This window comes from Scyliorhinus torazame, unplaced genomic scaffold (assembly GCF_047496885.1).
Source record: "Scyliorhinus torazame isolate Kashiwa2021f unplaced genomic scaffold, sScyTor2.1 scaffold_578, whole genome shotgun sequence".
In the NCBI taxonomy this organism is placed as follows: Eukaryota; Metazoa; Chordata; class Chondrichthyes; order Carcharhiniformes; family Scyliorhinidae; genus Scyliorhinus; species Scyliorhinus torazame.
In genome coordinates this window covers 1,847-22,504 of record NW_027308305.1, presented here as the reverse complement: position 1 = coordinate 22,504, position 20,658 = coordinate 1,847, and the positions used below count along the sequence as shown (strand labels likewise).

At 65.7% G+C, this 20,658-nt stretch overlaps 1 protein-coding gene across 1 annotated transcript in view; it reads right to left on the bottom strand.

The window, feature by feature from the left end:
• LOC140406519 (protein fantom-like) overlaps window positions 1–20,042 on the bottom strand; it is a gene marked incomplete at its 3' end in the record, with an annotated part of 127,060 nt that extends 107,018 nt beyond the window's left edge. Inside the window, exons 1-2 of the mRNA XM_072494523.1 lie at window positions 19,911–20,042; window positions 16,149–16,222 (exon numbers count right to left, since the gene is read on the bottom strand). Coding sequence (XP_072350624.1) covers window positions 16,149–16,222; window positions 19,911–19,943 — 107 coding nt within the window. The remainder of the gene's footprint in view (window positions 1–16,148; window positions 16,223–19,910) is intronic.
• Window positions 20,043–20,658: the final 616 nt, after the last annotated feature.

Below are 20,658 nucleotides of genomic sequence, written 5' to 3'. Positions count from 1 at the left end.
CACTCCCTCTGACTCACTCCCCTCTGACTCACTCCCCTCCGACTCACTCCCCTCCGACTCACTCCCCTCCGACTCACTCCCCTCCGACTCACTCCCCTCCGACTCACTCCCCTCCGACTCACTCCCCTCCGACTCACCCCCCACCGACTCACTCCCCTCCGACTCACTCCCCTCCGACTCACTCCCCTCCGACTCACTCCCCTCCGACTCACTCCCCTCCGACTCACTCCCCTCCGACTCACCCCCCACCGACTCACTCCCCTCCGACTCACTCCCCTCCGACTCACTCCCCTCCGACTCACTCCCCTCCGACTCACTCCCTTCCCCTCTGACTCACTCCCCTCCGACTGACTCCCCTCCGGCTCACTCCCCTCCGACTCACTTCCCTCCGACTCACTCCCCTCCGACTCACTCCCCTCCGACTCACTCCCCTCCGACTCACTCCCCTCCGACTCACTCCCCTCCGACTCACCCCCCTCCCCTCCGACACACTCCCCTCCGACTCACTCCCCTCCCCTCCGACTCACTCCCCTCCGACTCACTCCCCTCCCCTCCGACTCACTCCCCTCCGACTCACTCCCCTCCGACTCACTCCCCTCCGACTCACTCCCCTCCGACTCACTCCCCTCCGACTCACTCCCTCCGACTCACTCCCTCTGACTCACTCCCTCTGACTCACTCCCTCTGACTCACTCCCTCTGACTCACTCCCCTCTGACTCACTCCCCTCCGACTCACTCCCCTCCGACTCACTCCCCTCCGACTCACTCCCCTCCGACTCACTCCCCTCCGACTCACTCCCCTCCGACTCACTCCCCTCCGAGTCACTCCCCTCCGACTCACCCCCCACCGACTCACTCCCCTCCGACTCACTCCCCTCCGACTCACTCCCCTCCGACTCACTCCCCTCCGACTCACTCCCTTCCCCTCTGACTCACTCCCCTCCGACTGACTCCCCTCCGACTCACTCCCCTCCGACTCACTTCCCTCCGACTCACTCCCCTCCGACTCACTCCCCTCCGACTAACTCCCCTCCGACTCACTCCCCTCCGACTCACTCCCCTCCGACTCACTCCCCTCTGACTCACTCCCCTCCGACTCACTCCCCTCCGACTCACCCCCCTCCCCTCCGACACACTCCCCTCCGACTCACTCCCCTCCCCTCCGACTCACTCCCCTCCGACTCACTCCCCTCCCCTCCGACTCACTCCCCTCCGACTCACTCCCCTCCGACTCACTCCCCTCCGACTCACTCCACTCCGACTCACTCCCTCTGACTCACTCCCTCTGACTCACTCCCTCTGACTCACTCCCTCTGACTCACTCCCCTCTGACTCACTCCCCTCTGACTCACTCCCCTCCGACTCACTCCCCTCCGACTCACTACCCTCCGACTCACCCCCTCCGACTCACTCCCCTCCGACTCACTCCCCTCCGACTCACTCCCCTCCCCTCCGACTCACCCCCTCCCCTCCGACTCTCTCCCCTCCCCTCCGACTCACTCCCCTCCGACTCACTCCCCTCCCCTCCGACTCACTCCCCTCCGACTCACTCCCCTCCGACTCACTCCCCTCCCCTCCGACTCACTCCCCTCCCCTCCGACTCACTCCCCTCCCCTCCGACTCACTCCCCTCCGACTCACTCCCCTCCGACTCACTCCCCTCCGACTCACTCCCCTCCGACTCACTCCCCTCCGACTCACTCCCCTCCGACTCACTCCCCTCCGACTCACTCCCCTCCCACTCACTCCCCTCCCACTCACTCCCCTCCCACTCACTCCCCTCCCACTCACTCCCCTCCCACTCACTCCCCTCCCACTCACTCCCCTCCCACTCACTCCCCTCCCACTCACTCCCCTCCCACTCACTCCCCTCCCACTCACTCCCCTCCCACTCACTCCCCTCCCATTCACTCCCCTCCCACTCACTCCCCTCCCACTCACTCCCCTCCGACTCTCTCCCCTCCGACTCACTCCCCTCCGACTCACTCCCCTCCCCTCCGACTCACTCCCCTCCGACTCACTCCCCTCCGACTCACTCCCCTCCGACTCACTCCCCTCCCCTCCGACTCCCTCCCCTCCGACTCACTCCCCTCCCCTCCGACTCACTCCCCTCCCCTCCGACTCACTCCCCTCCCCTCCGACTCACTCCCCTCCCCTCCGACTCACTCCCCTCCGACTCACTCCCCTCCGACTCACTCCCCTCCGACTCACTCCCTTACCCTCTGACTCACTCCCCTCCGACTCACTCCCCTCCGACTCACTGCCCTCCGACTCACTCCCCTCCGACTCACTCCCCTCCGACTCACTCCCCTCCGACTCACTCCCCTCCGACTCACTCCCCTCCGACTCACTCCCCTCCGACTCACCCCCCTCCCCTCCGACACACTCCCCTCCGACTCACTCCCCTCCGACTCACTCCCCTCCCCTCCGACTCACTCCCCTCCGGCTCACTCCCCTGCCCTCCGACTCACTCCCCTCCGACTCACTCCCCTCCGACTCACTCCCCTCCGACTCACTCCCCTCCGACTCACTCCCCTCCGACTCACTCCCCTCCGACTCACTCCCCTCCGACTCACTCCCCTCCGACTCACTCCCCTCCGACTCACTCCCCTCCGACTCACTCCCCTCCGACTCACTCCCCTCCGACTCACTCCCCTCCGACTCACTCCCCTCCGACTCACTCCCTCTGACTCACTCCCTCTGACTCACTCCCTGTGACTCACTCCCCTCCGACTAACTCCCCTCCGACTCACTCCCCTCCGACTCACTCCCCTCCGACTCACTCCCCTCCGACTCACTCCCCTCCGACTCACTCCCCTCCGACTCACTCCCCTCCGACTCACTCCCCTCCCCTCCGACTCAACCCCCTCCACTCCGACTCACTCCCCTCCGACTCTCTCCCCTCCGACTCTCTCCCCTCCGACTCACTCCCCTCCGACTCACTCCCCTCAGACTCACTCCCCTCAGACTCACTCCCCTCCGACTCACTCCCCTCCGACTCACTCCCCTCCGACTCACTCCCCTCCGACTCACTACCCTCCGACTCACTACCCTCCGACTCACTACCCTCCGACTCACTCCCCTCCCCTCCGAATCACTCCCCTCCCCTCCGACTCACTCCCCTCCGACTCACTCCCCTCCGACTCACTCCCCTCCGACTCACTCCCCTCCGACTCACTCCCCTCCGACTCAATCCCCTCCGACTCACTCCCCTCCCCTCCGACTCACTCCCCTCCCCTCCGACTCACTCCCCTCCCCTCCGACTCACTCCCCTCCCCTCCGACTCACTCCCCTCCGACTCACTCCCCTCCGACTCACTCCCCTCCGACTCACTCCCCTCCGACTCACCCCCCTCCGACACACTCCCCTCCCCTCCGACTCACTCCCCACCGACTCACCTCACAACCCTCCGACTCACTCCCCTCCGACTCACTCCCCTCCCCTCCGACTCACTCCCCTCCGACTCACTCCACTCCGACTCACTCCCCTCCGACTCACTCCCCTCCGACTCACTCCCCTCCGACTCACTCCCCTCCGACTCACTCCCCTCCGACTCACTCCCCTCCGACTCACTCCCTCCGTCTCACTCCCCTCCCATTCACTCCCCTCCCACTCACTCCCCTCCCACTCACTCCCCTCCCACTCACTCCTCTCCCACACACTCCCCTCCCACTCACTCCCCTCCCACTCACTCCCCTCCCACTCACTCCCCTCCCACTCACTCCCCTCCCACTCACTCCCCTCCCACTCACTCCCCTCCCCTCCGACTCACTCCCCTCCGACTCACTCCCTCCGACTCACCCCCCTCCGACTCACTCCCCTCCGACTCACCCCCCACCGACTCACTCCCCTCCGACTCACTCCCCTCCGACTCACTCCCCTCCGACTCACTCCCCTCCGACTCACTCCCCTCCGACTCACTCCCCTCCGACTCACTCCCCTCCGACTCACTCCCCTCCGACTCACTCCCTTCCCCTCTGACTCACTCGCCTCCGACTCACTCCCCTCCCCTCCGACTCACTCCCCTCCGACTCACTCCCTCCGACTCACTCCCTCCGACTCACCCCCCTCCGACTCACTCCCCTCCGACTCACCCCCCACCGACTCACTCCCCTCCGACTCACTCCCCTCCGACTCACTCCCCTCCGACTCACTCCCCTCCGACTCACTCCCCTCCGACTCACTCCCCTCCGACTCACTCCCTTCCCCTCTGACTCACTCGCCTCCGACTCACTCCCCTCCCCTCCGACTCACTCCCCTCCGACTCACTCCCTCCGACTCACTCCCCTCCGACTCACTCCCCTCCGACTCACTCCCTTCCCCTCTGACTCACTCCCCTCTGACTCACTCCCCTCCGACTCACTCCCCTCCGACTCACTCCCCTCCGACTCACTCCCCTCCGACTCACTCCCCTCCGACTCACTCCCCTCCGACTCACTCCCCTCCGACTCACTCCCCTCCGACTCACTCCCCTCCGACTCACTCCCCTCCGACTCACTCCCCTCCGACTCACCCCCCTCCGACTCACCCCCCTCCGACTCACCCCCCTCCGACTCACCCCCCTCCGACTCACTCCCCTCCGACTCACTCCCCTCCGACTCACTCCCCTCCGACTCACTCCCCTCCGACTCACTCCCCTCCGACTCACTCCCCTCCGACTCACTCCCCTCCGACTCACTCCCCTCCGACTCACCCCCCTCCCCTCCGACACACTCCCCTCCCATCCGACTCACTCCCCTCCCCTCCGACTCACTCCCCTCCGACTCACTCCCCTCCCCTCCGACTCACTCCCCTCCGACTCACTCCCCTCCGACTCACTCCCCTCCGACTCACTCCCCTCCGACTCACTCCCTCTGACTCACTCCCTCTGACTCACTCCCTCTGACTCACTCCCTCTGACTCACTCCCTCTGACTCACTCCCTCTGACTCACTCCCTCTGACTCACTCCCCTCTGACTCACTCCCCTCTGACTCACTCCCCTCTGACTCACTCCCCTCTGACTCACTCCCCTCCGACTGACTCCCCTCCGACTCACCCCCTCCGACTCACTCCCCTCCGACTCACTCCCCTCCCCTCGGACTCACTCCCCTCCCCTCGGACTCACTCCCCTCCCCTCCGACTCACTCCCCTCCCCTCCGACTCACTCCCCTCCCCTCCGACTCAACCCCCTCCCCTCCGACTCTCTCCCCTCCGACTCTCTCCCCTCCGACTCTCTCCCCTCCGACTCACTCCCCTCCGACTCACTCCCCTCCGACTCACTCCCCTCCGACTCACTCCCCTCCGACTCACTCCCCTCCGACTCACTCCCCTCCGACTCACTCCCCTCCCCTCCGACTCACTCCCCTCCCCTCCGACTCACTCCCCTCCCCTCCGACTCACTCCCCTCCGACTCACTCCCCTCCCCTCCGACTCCTCCCCTCCGACTCCCTCCCCTCCGACTCACTCCCCTCCGACTCACTCCCCTCCCCTCCGACTCACTCCCCTTCCCTCCGACTCACTACCCTCCCCTCCGACTCACTCCCCTCCGACTCACTCCCCTCCGACTCACTCCCCTCCGACTCACTCCCCTCCGACTCACTCCCCTCCGACTCACTCCCCTCCGACTCACTCCCCTCGGACTCACTCCCCTCGGACTCACTCCCCTCGGACTCACTCCCCTCCGACTCTCTCCCCTCCGACTCTCTCCCCTCCGACTCTCTCCCCTCCCCTCCGACTCACTCCCCTCCCCTCCGACTCACTCCCCTCCCCTCCGACTCACTCCCCTCCCCTCCGACTCACTCCCCTCCCCTCCGACTCACCCCTCCCCTCCGACTCACTCCCCTCCGACTCACTCCCCTCCGACTCACTCACCTCCGACTCACCTCCGAGTCAGTCCCCTCCGACTCTCTCCCCTCCGACTCACTCCCCTCCGACTCACTCCCCTCCCCTCCGACTCACTCCCCTCCCCTCCGACTCACTCCCCTCCCCTCCGACTCACTCCACTCCCCTCCGACTCACTCCACTCCCCTCCGACTCACTCCCCTCCGACTCACTCACCTCCGAGTCAGTCCCCTCCGAGTCAGTCCCCTCCGACTCACTCCCCTCCGACTCACTCCCCTCCGACTCACTCCCCTCCGACTCACTCCCCTCCGACTCACTCCCCTCCGACTCACTCGCCTCCCCTCCGACTCACTCCCCTCCCCTCCGACTCTCTCCCCTGCGACTCACTCCCCTCCGACTCACTCCCCTCCGACTCACTCCCCTCCGACTCACTCCCCTCCGACTCACTCCCCTCCGACTCAGTCCCCTCCGACTCACTCCCCTCCGACTCACTCCCCTCCCCTCCGACTCACTCGCCTCCCCTCCGACTCTCTCCCCTCCGACTCACTCCCCTCCGACTCACTCGCCTCCCCTCCGACTCACTCCCCTCCCCTCCGACTCTCTCCCCTCCTACTCTCTCCCCTTCGACTCACTCCCCTCCGTCTCACTCCTCTCCGACTCACTCCCCTCCGACTCACTCCCCTCCGACTCACTCCACTCCGACTCACTCCCCTCCGACTCACTCCCCTCCGACTCACTCCCCTCCGACTCACTCTCTCCGACTCACCGACTCACTCCCTCCGACTCACTCCCCCCCGACTCACCCCCCTCCCCTCCGACTCACTCCCCCCGACTCACTCCCCCCGACTCACTCCCCTCCGACTCACTCCCCTCCGACTCACTCCCCTCCGACTCACTCCCCTCCGACTCACTCCCCTCCGACTCACTCCCCTCCGATTCAACCCCTCCGACTCACCCCCTCCCCTCCGACTCACTCCCCTCCGACTCACTCCCCACCCCTCCGACTCACTCCCCTCCCCTCCGACTCACTCCCCTCCGACTTACTCCCCTCCCCTCCGACTCACTCCCCTCCGACTCACTCCCCTCTGACTCACTCCCCTCCGACGCACTCCCTCTGACTCACTCCCTCTGACTCACTCCCCTCCGACTCACTCCCCTCCGACTCACTCCCCTCCGTCACACTCCCCTCCGACTCACTCCCCTCCGACTCACTCCCCTCCGACTCACTCCCCTCCGACTCACTCCCCTCCGACTCACTCCCCTCCGACTCACTCCCCTCCGACTCACTCCCCTCCGACTCACTCCCCTCCGACTCACTCCCCTCTGACTCCCCTCCGACTCACTCCTCTCCCCTCCGACTCACTCCACTCCCCTCCGACTCACTCCCCTCCCCTCCGACTCACTCCCCTCCCCTCCGACTCACTCCCCTCCCCTCCGACTCACTCCCCTCCCCTCCGACTCACTCCCCTCCCCTCCGACTCACTCCCCTCCGACTCACTCCCCTCCGACTCACTCCCCTCCGACTCACTCCCCTCCGACACTCCCCTCCGACTCACTCCCCTCCGACTCACTCCCCTCCCCTCCGACTGACTCCCCTCCAACTCACTCCCCTCCAACTCACTCCCCTCCAACTCACTCCCCTCCAACTCACTCCCCTCCAACTCACTCCCCTCCAACTCACTCCCCTCCAACTCACTCCCCTCCAACTCACACCACTCAAACTCACTCCCCTCCCCTCCGACTCACTCCCCTCCGACTCACTCCCCTCCGACTCACTCCCCTCCGACTCACTCCCCTCCGACTCACTCCCCTCCGACTCACTCCCCTCCGACTCACTCCCCATCCGACTCACTCCCCATCCGACTCACTCCCCCCCGACTCACTCCCCTCCGACTCACTCCCCTCCGATTCACCCCCTCCCCTCCGACTCACCCCCCTCCCCTCCAACTCACCCCCCTCGACTCACCCCCCTCCGACTCACCCCCCTCGACTCACCCCCCTCCGACTCACTCCCCTCCGACTCACTCCCCTCCGACTCACTCCCCTCCGACTCACTCCCCTCCGACTCACTCCCCTCCGACTCACTCCCCTCCGACTCACCCCCCTCCGAATCACCCCCCTCCGAATCACCCCCCCTCCGACTCACCCCCCTCCACTCCGACTCACTCCCCACCCCTCCGACTCACTCCCCTTCGACTCACTCCCTCCGACTCACTCCCCTTCGACTCACTCCCCTCCGACTCACTCCACTCCGACTCACTCCCCTCCGACTCACTCCCCTCCGACTCACTCCCCTCCGACTCACTCCCCTCCGACTCACCCCCTCCGACTCACTCCCCTCCGACTCACTCCCCTCCGACTCACTCCCTCCCCTCCGACTCACTCCCTCCCCTCCGACTCACTCCCCTCCCCTCCGACTCACTCCCCTCCCCTCCGACTCACTCCCCTCCACTCCGACTCACTCCCCTCCACTCCGACTCACTCCCCTCCACTCCGACTCACTCCCCTCCCCTCCGACTCACTCCCCTCCCGTCCGACTCACTCCCCTCCCCTCCGACTCACTCCCCTCCCCTCCGACTCACTCCCCTCCCCTCCGACTCACTCCCCTCCCCTCCGACTCACTCCCCTCCGACTCACTCCCCTCCGACTCTGTCCCCTCCGACTCTGTCCCCTCCGACTCTGTCCCCTCCGACTCTGTCCCCTCCCCTCCGACTCACTCCCCTCCAACTCACTCCCCTCCAACTCACTCCCCTCCAACTCACTCCCCTCCCCTCCGACTCACTCCCCTCCCCTCCGACTCACTCCCCTCCCCTCCGACTCACTCCCCTCCCCTCCGACTCACTCCCCTCCCCTCCGACTCACTCCCCTCCCCTCCGACTCACTCCCCTCCCCTCCGACTCACTCCCCTCCGACTCACTCCCCTCCGACTCACTCCCCTCCGAGTCACTCCCCTCCGACTCACTCCCCTCCGACTCACTCCCCTCCGACTCACTCCCCTCCCCTCCAACTCACTCCCATCCAACTCACTCCCCTCCAACTCACTCCCCTCCAACTCACTCCCCTCCAACTCACTCCCCTCCAACTCACTCCCCTCCAACTCACACCACTCAAACTCACTCCCCTCCCCTCCGACACACTCCCCTCCGACTCACTCCCCTCCGACTCACTCCCCTCCGACTCACTCCCCTCCGACTCACTCCCCTCCGACTCACTCCCCTCCGACTCACTCCCCTCCGACTCACTCCCCATCCGACTCACTCCCCTCCGACTCACTCCCCTCCGACTCACTCCCCTCCGACTCACTCCCCTCCGACTCACTCCCCTCCGACTCACTCCCCTCCGACTCACTCCCCTCCGACTCACTCCCCTCCGACTCACTCCCCTCCGACTCACTCCCCTCCGACTCACTCCCCTCCGATTCACCCCCTCCCCTCCGACTCACCCCCCTCCCCTCCGACTCACCCCCCTCCCCTCCGACTCACCCCCCTCGACTCACCCCCCTCCGACTCACCCCCCTCCGACTCACCCCCCTCCGACTCACTCCCCTCCGACTCACTCCCCTCCGACTCACTCCCCTCCGACTCACTCCCCTCCGACTCACTCCCCTCCGACTCACTCCCCTCCGACTCACTCCCCTCCGATTCACCCCCCTCCGAATCACTCCCCTCCGAATCACCCCCCCTCCGACTCACCCCCCTCCACTCCGACTCACTCCCCACCCCTCCAACTCACTCCCTCCGACTCACTCCCCTTCGACTCACTCCCCTCCGACTCACTCCCCTCCGACTCACTCCCCATCCGACTCACTCCCCTCCGACTCACTCCCCTCCGACTCACTCCCCTCCGACTCACTCCCCTCCGACTCACTCCCCTCCGACTCACTCCCCTCCGACTCACTCCCCTCCGACTCACTCCCCTCCGATTCACCCCCTCCCCTCCGACTCACCCCCCTCCCCTCCGACTCACCCCCCTCCCCTCCGACTCACCCCCCTCGACTCACCCCCCTCCGACTCACCCCCCTCCGACTCACCCCCCTCCGACTCACTCCCCTCCGACTCACTCCCCTCCGACTCACTCCCCTCCGACTCACTCCCCTCCGACTCACTCCCCTCCGACTCACTCCCCTCCGACTCACTCCCCTCCGATTCACCCCCCTCCGAATCACTCCCCTCCGAATCACCCCCCTCCGACTCACCCCCCTCCACTCCGACTCACTCCCCACCCCTCCAACTCACTCCCTCCGACTCACTCCCCTTCGACTCACTCCCCTCCGACTCACTCCCCTCCGACTCACTCCCCTCCGACTCACTCCCCTCCGACTCACTCCCCTCCGACTCACTCCCCTCCGACTCACTCCCCTCCGACTCACTCCCCTCCCCTCCGACTGACTCCCCTCCAACTCACTCCCCTCCAACTCACTTCCCTCCAACTCACTCCCCTCCAACTCACTCCCCTCCAACTCACTCCCCTCCAACTCACTCCCCTCCAACTCACTCCCCTCCAACTCACACCACTCAAACTCACTCCCCTCCCCTCCGACTCACTCCCCTCCGACTCACTCCCCTCCGACTCACTCCCCTCCGACTCACTCCCCTCCGACTCACTCCCCTCCGACTCACTCCCCATCCGACTCACTCCCCTCCGACTCACTCCCCTCCGACTCACTCCCCTCCGACTCACTCCCCTCCGATTCACCCCCTCCCCTCCGACTCACCCCCCTCCCCTCCAACTCACCCCCCTCGACTCACCCCCCTCCGACTCACCCCCCTCGACTCACCCCCCTCCGACTCACTCCCCTCCGACTCACTCCCCTCCGACTCACTCCCCTCCGACTCACTCCCCTCCGACTCACTCCCCTCCGACTCACTCCCCTCCGACTCACTCCCCTCCGACTCACCCCCCTCCGAATCACCCCCCTCCGAATCACCCCCCCTCCGACACACCCCCCTCCACTCCGACTCACTCCCCACCCCTCCGACTCACTCCCCTTCGACTCACTCCCTCCGACTCACTCCCCTTCGACTCACTCCCCTCCGACTCACTCCACTCCGACTCACTCCCCTCCGACTCACTCCCCTCCGACTCACTCCCCTCCGACTCACTCCCCTCCGACTCACCCCCTCCGACTCACTCCCCTCCGACTCACTCCCCTCCGACTCACTCCCTCCCCTCCGACTCACTCCCTCCCCTCCGACTCACTCCCCTCCCCTCCGACTCACTCCCCTCCCCTCCGACTCACTCCCCTCCACTCCGACTCACTCCCCTCCACTCCGACTCACTCCCCTCCACTCCGACTCACTCCCCTCCACTCCGAATCACTCCCCTCCTCTCCGACTCACTCCCCTCCCGTCCGACTCACTCCCCTCCCCTCCGACTCACTCCCCTCCCCTCCGACTCACTCCCCTCCCCTCCGACTCACTCCCCTCCGACTCACTCCCCTCCGACTCTGTCCCCTCCGACTCTGTCCCCTCCGACTCTGTCCCCTCCGACTCTGTCCCCTCCGACTCTGTCCCCTCCCCTCCGACTCACTCCCCTCCAACTCACTCCCCTCCAACTCACTCCCCTCCCCTCCGACTCACTCCCCTCCCCTCCGACTCACTCCCCTCCCCTCCGACTCACTCCCCTCCCCTCCGACTCACTCCCCTCCCCTCTGACTCACTCCCCTCCCCTCCGACTCACTCCCCTCCCCTCCGACTCACTCCCCTCCGACTCACTCCCCTCCGACTCACTCCCCTCCGACTCACTCCCCTCCCCTCCAACTCACTCCCCTCCCCTCCAACTCACTCCCCTCCAACTCACTCCCCTCCAACTCACTCCCCTCCAACTCACTCCCCTCCAACTCACTCCCCTCCAACTCACTCCCCTCCAACTCACTCCCCTCCAACTCACACCACTCAAACTCACTCCCCTCCCCTCCGACACACTCCCCTCCGACTCACTCCCCTCCGACTCACTCCCCTCCGACTCACTCCCCTCCGACTCACTCCCCTCCGACTCACTCCCCATCCGACTCACTCCCCTCCGACTCACTCCCCTCCGACTCACTCCCCTCCGACTCACTCCCCTCCGACTCACTCCCCTCCGACTCACTCCCCTCCGACTCACTCCCCTCCGACTCACTCCCCTCCGACTCACTCCCCTCCGATTCACCCCCTCCCCTCCGACTCACCCCCCTCCCCTCCGACTCACCCCCCTCCCCTCCGACTCACCCCCCTCGACTCACCCCCCTCCGACTCACCCCCCTCCGACTCACCCCCCTCCGACTCACTCCCCTCCGACTCACTCCCCTCCGACTCACTCCCCTCCGACTCACTCCCCTCCGACTCACTCCCCTCCGACTCACTCCCCTCCGACTCACTCCCCTCCGACTCACTCCCCTCCGATTCACCCCCCTCCGAATCACTCCCCTCCGACTCACCCCCCTCCACTCCGACTCACTCCCCACCCCTCCAACTCACTCCCTCCGACTCACTCCCCTTCGACTCACTCCCCTCCGACTCACTCCCCTCCGACTCACTCCCCATCCGACTCACTCCCCTCCGACTCACTCCCCTCCGACTCACTCCCCTCCGACTCACTCCCCTCCGACTCACTCCCCTCCGACTCACTCCCCTCCGACTCACTCCCCTCCGATTCACCCCCTCCCCTCCGACTCACCCCCCTCCCCTCCGACTCACCCCCCTCCCCTCCGACTCACCCCCCTCGACTCACCCCCCTCCGACTCACCCCCCTCCGACTCACCCCCCTCCGACTCACTCCCCTCCGACTCACTCCCCTCCGACTCACTCCCCTCCGACTCACTCCCCTCCGACTCACTCCCCTCCGACTCACTCCCCTCCGATTCACCCCCCTCCGAATCACTCCCCTCCGACTCACTCCCCTCCGACTCACTCCCCTCCGACTCACTCCCCACCCCTCCAACTCACTCCCTCCGACTCACTCCCTCCGACTCACTCCCCTCCGACTCACTCCCCTCCGACTCACTCCCCTCCGATTCACCCCCTCCCCTCCGACTCACCCCCCTCCCCTCCGACTCACCCCCCTCCCCTCCGACTCACCCCCCTCGACTCACCCCCCTCCGACTCACCCCCCTCCGACTCACCCCCCTCCGACTCACTCCCCTCCGACTCACTCCCCTCCGACTCACTCCCCTCCGACTCACTCCCCTCCGACTCACTCCCCTCCGACTCACTCCCCTCCGATTCACCCCCCTCCGAATCACTCCCCTCCGACTCACTCCCCTCCGACTCACTCCCCTCCGACTCACTCCCCACCCCTCCAACTCACTCCCTCCGACTCACTCCCCTCCGACTCACTCCCCTCCGACTCACTCCCCTCCGACTCACTCCCCTCCGTCTCACTCCCCTCCGACTCACTCCCCTCCGACTCACTCCCCTCCGACTCACCCCCTCCGACTCACTCCCCTCCGACTCACCCCCTCCGACTCACTCCCCTCCGACTCACTCCCCTCCGACTCACTCCCCTCCGACTCACTCCCCTCCGACTCACTCCCCTCCGACTCACCCCCCTCCCCTCCGACTCACCCCCCCTCCGACACACTCCCCTCCGACTCACTCCCCTCCCCTCCGACTCACTCCCCTCCCCTCCGACTCACTCCCCTCTCCTCCGACTCACTCCCCTCCCCTCAGAATCACTCCCCTCCCCTCCGAATCACTCCCCTCCCCTCCGACTCACTCCCCTCCGACTCACTCCCCTCCGACTCACTCCACTCCGACTCACTCCACTCCCCTCCGACTCACTCCACTCCCCTCCGACTCACTCCACTCCCCTCCGACTCACTCCCCTCCGACTCACTCCCCTTCGACTCACTCCCCTTCGACTCACTCCCCTCCGACTCACTCCCCTCCGACTCACTCCCCTCCGACTCACTCCCCTCCGACTCACTCCCCTCCGACTCACTCCCCTCCGACTCACTCCCCTCCGACTCACTCCCCTCCGACTCACTCCCCTCCGACTCACTCCCCTCCGACTCACTCCCCTCCGACTCACTCCCTCCCCTCCGACTCACTCCCCTCCCCTCCGACTCACTCCCCTCCCCTCCGACTCACTCCCCTCCACTCCGACTCACTCCCCTCCACTCCGAATCACTCCCCTCCCCTCCGACTCACTCCCCTCCCCTCCGACTCACTCCACTCCCGTCCGACTCACTCCCCTCCCCTCCGACTCACTCCCCTCCCCTCCGACTCACTCCCCTCCGCCTCACTCCCCTCCGACTCACTCCCCTCCTACTCACTCCCCTCCGACTCACTCCCCTCCCCTCCGACTCACCCCCCTCCCCTCCGACTCACTCCCCCTCCGACTCACTCCACTCCGACTCACTCCCCTCCGACTCACTTCCCTCCTACTCACTCCCCTCCGACTCACTCCCCTCCCCTCCGACTCACCCCCCTCCCCTCCGACTCACTCCCCCTCCGACTCACTCCACTCCGACTCACTCCCCTCCGACTCACTCCCCTCCGACTCACTTCCCTCCGACTCACTCCCCTCCGACTCACTCCCTCCGACTCACTCCCTCCGACTCACTCCTCCGACTCACTCCCCTCCGACTCACTCCCCTCCGACTCACTCCCCTCCGACTCACTCCCCTCCGACTCACTCCCCTCCGACTCACTCCCCTCCGACTCACTCCCCTCCCCTCCGACTCACCTCCCCTCCGACTCACTCCCCTCCGACTCACTCCCCTCCGACTCACTCCCCTCCGACTCACTCCCCTCCGACTCTCTCCCCTCCGACTCGCTCCCCTCCGACTCGCTCCCCTCCGACTCGCTCCCCTCCGACTCGCTCCCCTCCGACTCGCTCCCCTCCGACTCGCTCCCCTCCGACACACCCCCCTCCGACTCACCCCCCTCCGACTCACTCCCTTCCTCTCCAACTCACTCCCTCCAACTCACTCCCCTCCAACTCACTCCCCTCCAACTCACTCCCTTCCAACTCACTCCCTTCCCCTCCAACTCACTCCCCTCCCCTCCACTCACTCCCCTCCCCCTCCAACTCACTCCCTCCCCTCCGACTCCTCCCCTCCCACTCTTTCCCCCCACCTCCGACTCTCTCCCCTCCCCCTCCAATTCTCCCCTCCCCCTCCAATTCTCCCCTCCCCCTCCAATTCTCCCCTCCCCCTCCAATTCTCCCCTCCCCCTCCCATTCTCCCCTCCAATTCGCTCCCTTCCATCTCCGCTTCTCCCCTCCCCTCCGAATCACTCCCCTCCTCTCTGACTCACTCCCCTCCCCCTCCAATTCTCCCCTCCCCCCTCCAATTCTCCCCTCCCCCTCCATTGACTCCTTCCCTGAGTGAGAGCCTTTTTTCCTCGGATGGTGATGTCTAGCACGAGGGGACATAGCTTTAAATTGAGGGAGATAGATATAAGACAGATGTCAGAGGTAGGTTCTTTACTCAGAGAGCAGTAAGGGCGTGGAATGCCCTGCCTGCAACAGTAGTGGACTCGCCAACACTAAGGGCATTCAAATGGTCATTGGATAGACATATGGACGATAAGGGAATAGTGTCGATGGGCTTTAGAGTGGTTTCACAGGTCGGCGCAACTTCGAGGGCCGAAGGGCCTGTACTGCGCTGGAATGTTCTGTGTTCTATGTTACTAACCCTGTGGGTTTTATCTGTGGACCATTGTATGGCTTCACCCACAGGGGGAGATGTTGGAGGATGTACGGGTTCCGCCCATGGCCCCGCCCCTTTGAAGCAGTATCAGAGTAGGCGGCCCATGGGACTGTCCTCAGTAAGTACCAGTCGCAGGCAGGCAACGTTAATAGTTAATTAAAACCACTGTTTACTCCGACACGAGTCCTTGGGTGAATTGACGGTCGCGTCACGTCCCCTGCCCACCCTCCCCTCCCCGTCACTTCCCTCCCCTCTCCTCGCCTTCCCCGCCATTCTCTTGCCTCCAACTCCATCGACAGGTTTGCTGACGATACGACCATAGTGTTGCCCTATTATGTATTTTCTTTTATTCCCTTTTCTTCCCATGTACTTAATGATCTGTTGAGCTGCTCGCAGAAAAATACTTTTCGCTGTACCTCGGTACACGTGACAATAAACAAATCCAATTCAATCCAGCTTCAATCTCCTCCTCCCTCCTGGATCCCGTTCCCCCACCACACCCCGACCCTCAGCTCTCCTCCATCTGCTCCCCCCCTCTCTCACTCCCCACCCTCCCCTCCCCATAATCCCCTCTGCTCCCCCCGACCTTGCCGCACCCTCTCCATCCCTCTCACACCCTCCCACAATTGATCTCCAGTGTGGGATCTTCCCGGTGGTCCAATCAGGCTCTCCAGACCCCTCTCCCACTCTTACCTGGCCAACAGCTGGTTGTAGCCCTCCTTCAGGATGTCTCGTTCCTTCGTCACCTCACAGAGCTGTTCCTGTAACTGGGATAAGGGGGATAAGTTAAGGGGGAATTCTGCACCCGATCGCTCTCACTCCCAGGACCGTCTCTGCGGCCTAATCGCTCACTCCCACTCCCAGGCCTGACTCCCGGGCCTGCTCGCTCACTCTCACTCCCAGGCCTGACTCCCGGGCCTGCTCTCACTCTCACTCCCAGGCCTGTCTCCCGGACTGCTCGCTCACTCTCACTCCCAGGCCTGACTCCCGGGCCTGCTCTCACTCTCACTCCCAGGCCTGTCTCCCGGGACTGCTCGCTCACTCTCACTCCCAGCCCTGATTCCGGGCCTGCTCGCTCACTCTCACTCCCAGGTCTGACTCCGGGCCTGCTCGCTCACTCTCCCGACTCCCAGGCCTGACTCCCGGGCCTGCTCGCTCACTCTCACTCCCAGGCCTGACTCCCGGGCCTGCTCGCTCACGTCTCACTCCCAGGCCTGACTCCCGGGCCTGCTCTCACTCTCACTCCCAGGCCTGACTCCCGGGCCTGCTCTCACTCTCACTCCAGGCCTGACTCCGGGCCTGCTCTCACTCTCACTCCAGGCCTGTCTTCCGGGCCTGCTCGCTCACTCTCACTCCCAGCCCTGACTCCCGGGCCTGCTCGCTCACTCTCACTCCCAGGTCTGACTCCCGGGCCTGCTCGCTCACTCCCACTCCCAGGCCTGACTCCCGGGCCTGCTCGCTCACTCTCACTCCCAGGCCTGACTCCCGGGCCTGCTCGCTCACTCTCACTCCCAGGCCTGACTCCCGGGCCTGCTCTCACTCTCACTCCCAGGCCTGACTCCCGGGCCTGCTCTCACTCTCACTCCCAGGTCTGACTCCCGGGCTGCTCTCACTCTCACTCCCAGGCCTGTCTCCCGGGACTGCTCGCTCACTCTTACTCCCAGCCCTGACTCCCCGGGCCTGCTCGCTCACTCTCACTCCCAGGGCTGACTCCCGGGCCTGCTCACTCACTCTCACTCCGAAGCATGACTCCCGGGCCTGTTCGCTCACTCCCAGTCCCAGGCCTGACTCACGGGCCTGCTCGCTCACTCCCACTCCCAGGCCTGACTCCAGGGCCTGCTCGCTCACTCCCAGGCCTGACTCCCGGGCCTGCTCGCTCACTCTCACTCCCAGGCCTGACTCCCGGGCCTGCTCGCTCACTCTCACTCCCAGGCCTGACTCCCGGGCCTGCTCTCACTCTCACTCCAGTTCTGACTCCCGGGCCTGCTCTCACTCTCACTCCAGGCCTGACTCCCGGCCTGCTCTCACTCTCACTCCCAGGCCTGTCTCCGGGACTGCTCGCTCACTCTCACTCCCAGGTCTGACTCCGGGCCTGCTCGCTCACTCCAACTCCCAGGCCTGACTCCCGGGCCTGCTCGCTCACTCTCACTCCCAGGCCTGACTCCCGGGCCTGCTCGCTCATCTCTCGACTCCCAGGCCTGACTCCCGGGCCTGCTCGCTCACTCTCACTCCCAGGCCTGACTCCCGGGCCTGCTCTCACTCTCACTCCAGTTCTGACTCCCGGGCCTGCTCTCACTCTCACTCCCAGGCCTGACTCCCGGGCCTGCTCTCACTCTCACTCCCAGGCCTGTCTCCCGGGACTGCTCGCTCACTCTCACTCCCAGGTCTGACTCCCGGGCCTGCTCGCTCACTCCAACTCCCAGGCTGACTCCCGGGCCTGCTCGCTCACTCTCACTCCAGGCCTGACTCCCGGGCCTGCTCGCTCACTCTCACTCCCAGGCCTGACTCCCGGGCCTGCTCGCTCACTCTCACTCCCAGGCCTGACTCCCGGGCCTGCTCTCACTCTCACTCCCAGGCCTGACACCCGGGCCTGCTCTCACTCTCACTCCCAGGCCTGTCTCCTGGGACTGCTCGCTCACTCTTACTCCCAGCCCTGACTCCCGGGCCTGCTCGCTCACTCTCACTCCCAGGGCTGACTCCCGGGCCTGCTCACTCACTTTCACTCCGAAGCATGACTCCCGGGCCTGTTCGCTCACTCCCAGTCCCAGGCCTGACTCACGGGCCTGCTCGCTCACTCCCACTCCCAGGCCTGACTCCAGGGCCTGCTCGCTCACTCCCAGGCCTGACTCCCGGGCCTGCTCTCACTCTCACTCCCAGGCCTGACTCCCAGGCCTGCTCTCACTCTCACTCCCAGGCCTGACTCCCGGGCCTGCTCTCACTCTCACACCCAGGCCTGACTCCCGGGCCTGCTCTCACTCTCACTCCCAGGCCTGACTCCCGGGCCTGCTCTCACTCTCACTCCCAAGCCTGTCTCCCGGGACTGCTCGCTCACTCTTACTCCCAGCCCTGACTCCCGGGCCTGCTCGCTCACTCTCACTCCCAGGGCTGACTCCCGGGCCTGCTCACTCACTCTCACTCCGAAGCATGACTCCCGGGCCTGTTCGCTCACATCCCAGTCCCAGGCCTGACTCGCGGGCCTGCTCACTCACTCTCACTCCCAGGCCTGACTCCCGGGCCTGCTCACTCACTCTCACTCCCAGGCCTGACTCCCGGGCCTGCTCGCTCACTATCACTCCCAGGCCTGACTCCCGGGCCTGCTCACTCACTCTCACTCCCAGGCCTGACTGCGGCCAGCTCGCTCACCCTCACTCCCAGGTCTGACACCCGGGCCTGCTCACTCACTCTCACTCCCAGGCCTGACTCTCGCCTGCTCACTCACTCTCACTCCCAGGTCTGACTCCCGGGCCTGCTCACTCACTCCCAGGCCTGACATCCCGGGCCTGCTCGCTCACTATCACTCCCAGGTCTGACTCCCGGGCCTGCTCACTCACTCCAGGTCTGACACCCGGGCCTGCTCACTCACTCTCACTCCCAGGCCTGACTCCCGCCTGCTCACTCACTCTCACTCCCAGGTCTGACTCCTGGGCCTGCTCACTCACCCCAGGCCTGACTCCCGGGGCCTGCTCGCTCACTCTCACTCCCAGGACTGATTCCTGGGCCTGCTCACTCACTCTCACTCCCAGGCCTGACTGCGGCCTGCTCACTCACCTCACTCTCACGTCCCAGGTCTGACTCCTGGGCCTGCTCACTCACGTCCCAGGCCTGACTCCCAGGGCCTGCTCGCTCACTCTCACTCCCAGGACTGATTCCTGGGCCCTGCTCGCTCACTCTCACTCCTAGGCCTGACTCACGGGCCTGTTCGCTCACTCTCACTCCAGGCCTGACTCCCGGCCTGCTCGCTCACTCTCACTCCCAGCGCTGCTCACTCACTCTCACTCCCAGACCTGACCTCTGGGCTTACTCGCTCACTCTCACTCCCAGACCTGACTCCCAGCCCTGCTCTCTCACTCTCATTCCCAGGCCTGATTCCCGGGCCTGCTCGCTCACTCCCACTCCCAGGCCTGACTCCCGGGCCTGCTCGCTCACTGCCACTCCCAGGCCTGTCTCCCGGGCCTAATCTTTCACTCTCAATCCCGGGCCTGACTCTCAGGCCTACCTACTCAGTCTAACTCCTAACCCCAGGGGTGAGATTGGGCCTTGAGATTATTCTCAGCCAGTCTTGCTCGGATCCCCAGGGAAGTCCCAGGCTCCAAACCCGGCCCAGTGTCAAATCTCCCCACTGTGGGAACTCTCTCCTGGCTGGATTTCAGTTACCCCCCCCCCCCTCACACCACCCCGACCAACCCCAGCAGGAGGAGGGGGCTAGCGAGAGAAGATTGACCCTCCTTGGCCTACCTGGTCCACAGTTCGCTGGGTGGCGCTGACCATCTCCAGCCGGGCCTGCAGCGTCCGGTTCCTCTCCCGTCCTCCTTCAGTTGCTGCGTGAGGTGCTCCACTCCGGAGAGGAGAGAAGTCCGTTCGGTGGTATCGGCCCGCTGGCTCTACAGTGGCAGATAGGGAGAGCACCTGAGCTGGAGGCTGCGAGCGATGTGAGAGAATTGGAGGAGGGTGGGAAATATGGGGAGAGGGGCCGTCTTGGGGGTGTGAGGGTGTACTGGGGGAGACAGGGTGTACTGGGGGGAGAGAGGGTGTACTGGGGGGAGAGAGGGTGCACTGTGGGAGAGGGTGTACTGGGGGGAGAGAGGGTGCACTGTGGGAGAGGGTGTACTGGGGGGAGAGGGGGTGTACTGGGGGAGAGAGTGTGTACTGGGGGAGAGGGTGTACTGGGGGGAGAGAGGGTGCACTGGGGGAGAGGGTGTACTGGGGGGAGAGAGGGTGTACTGGGGGAGAGAGGGTGTACTGGGGAGAGGGTGTACTGGGGAGAGGGTGTACTGGGGAGGGGGTGTACTGGGGGAGAGAGGGTGTACTGGGGGGGAGAGGGTGTACTGGGGGGGAGAGGGTGTACTGGGGGGGGGAGAGAGGGTGTACTGGGGAGAGAGTGTGTGTACTGGGGAGAGGGTGTACTGGGGGGGGGGAGAGAGGGTGTACTGGGGGAGAGGGTGTACTGGGGAGAGGGTGTACTGGGGGGGGAGAGGGTGTACTG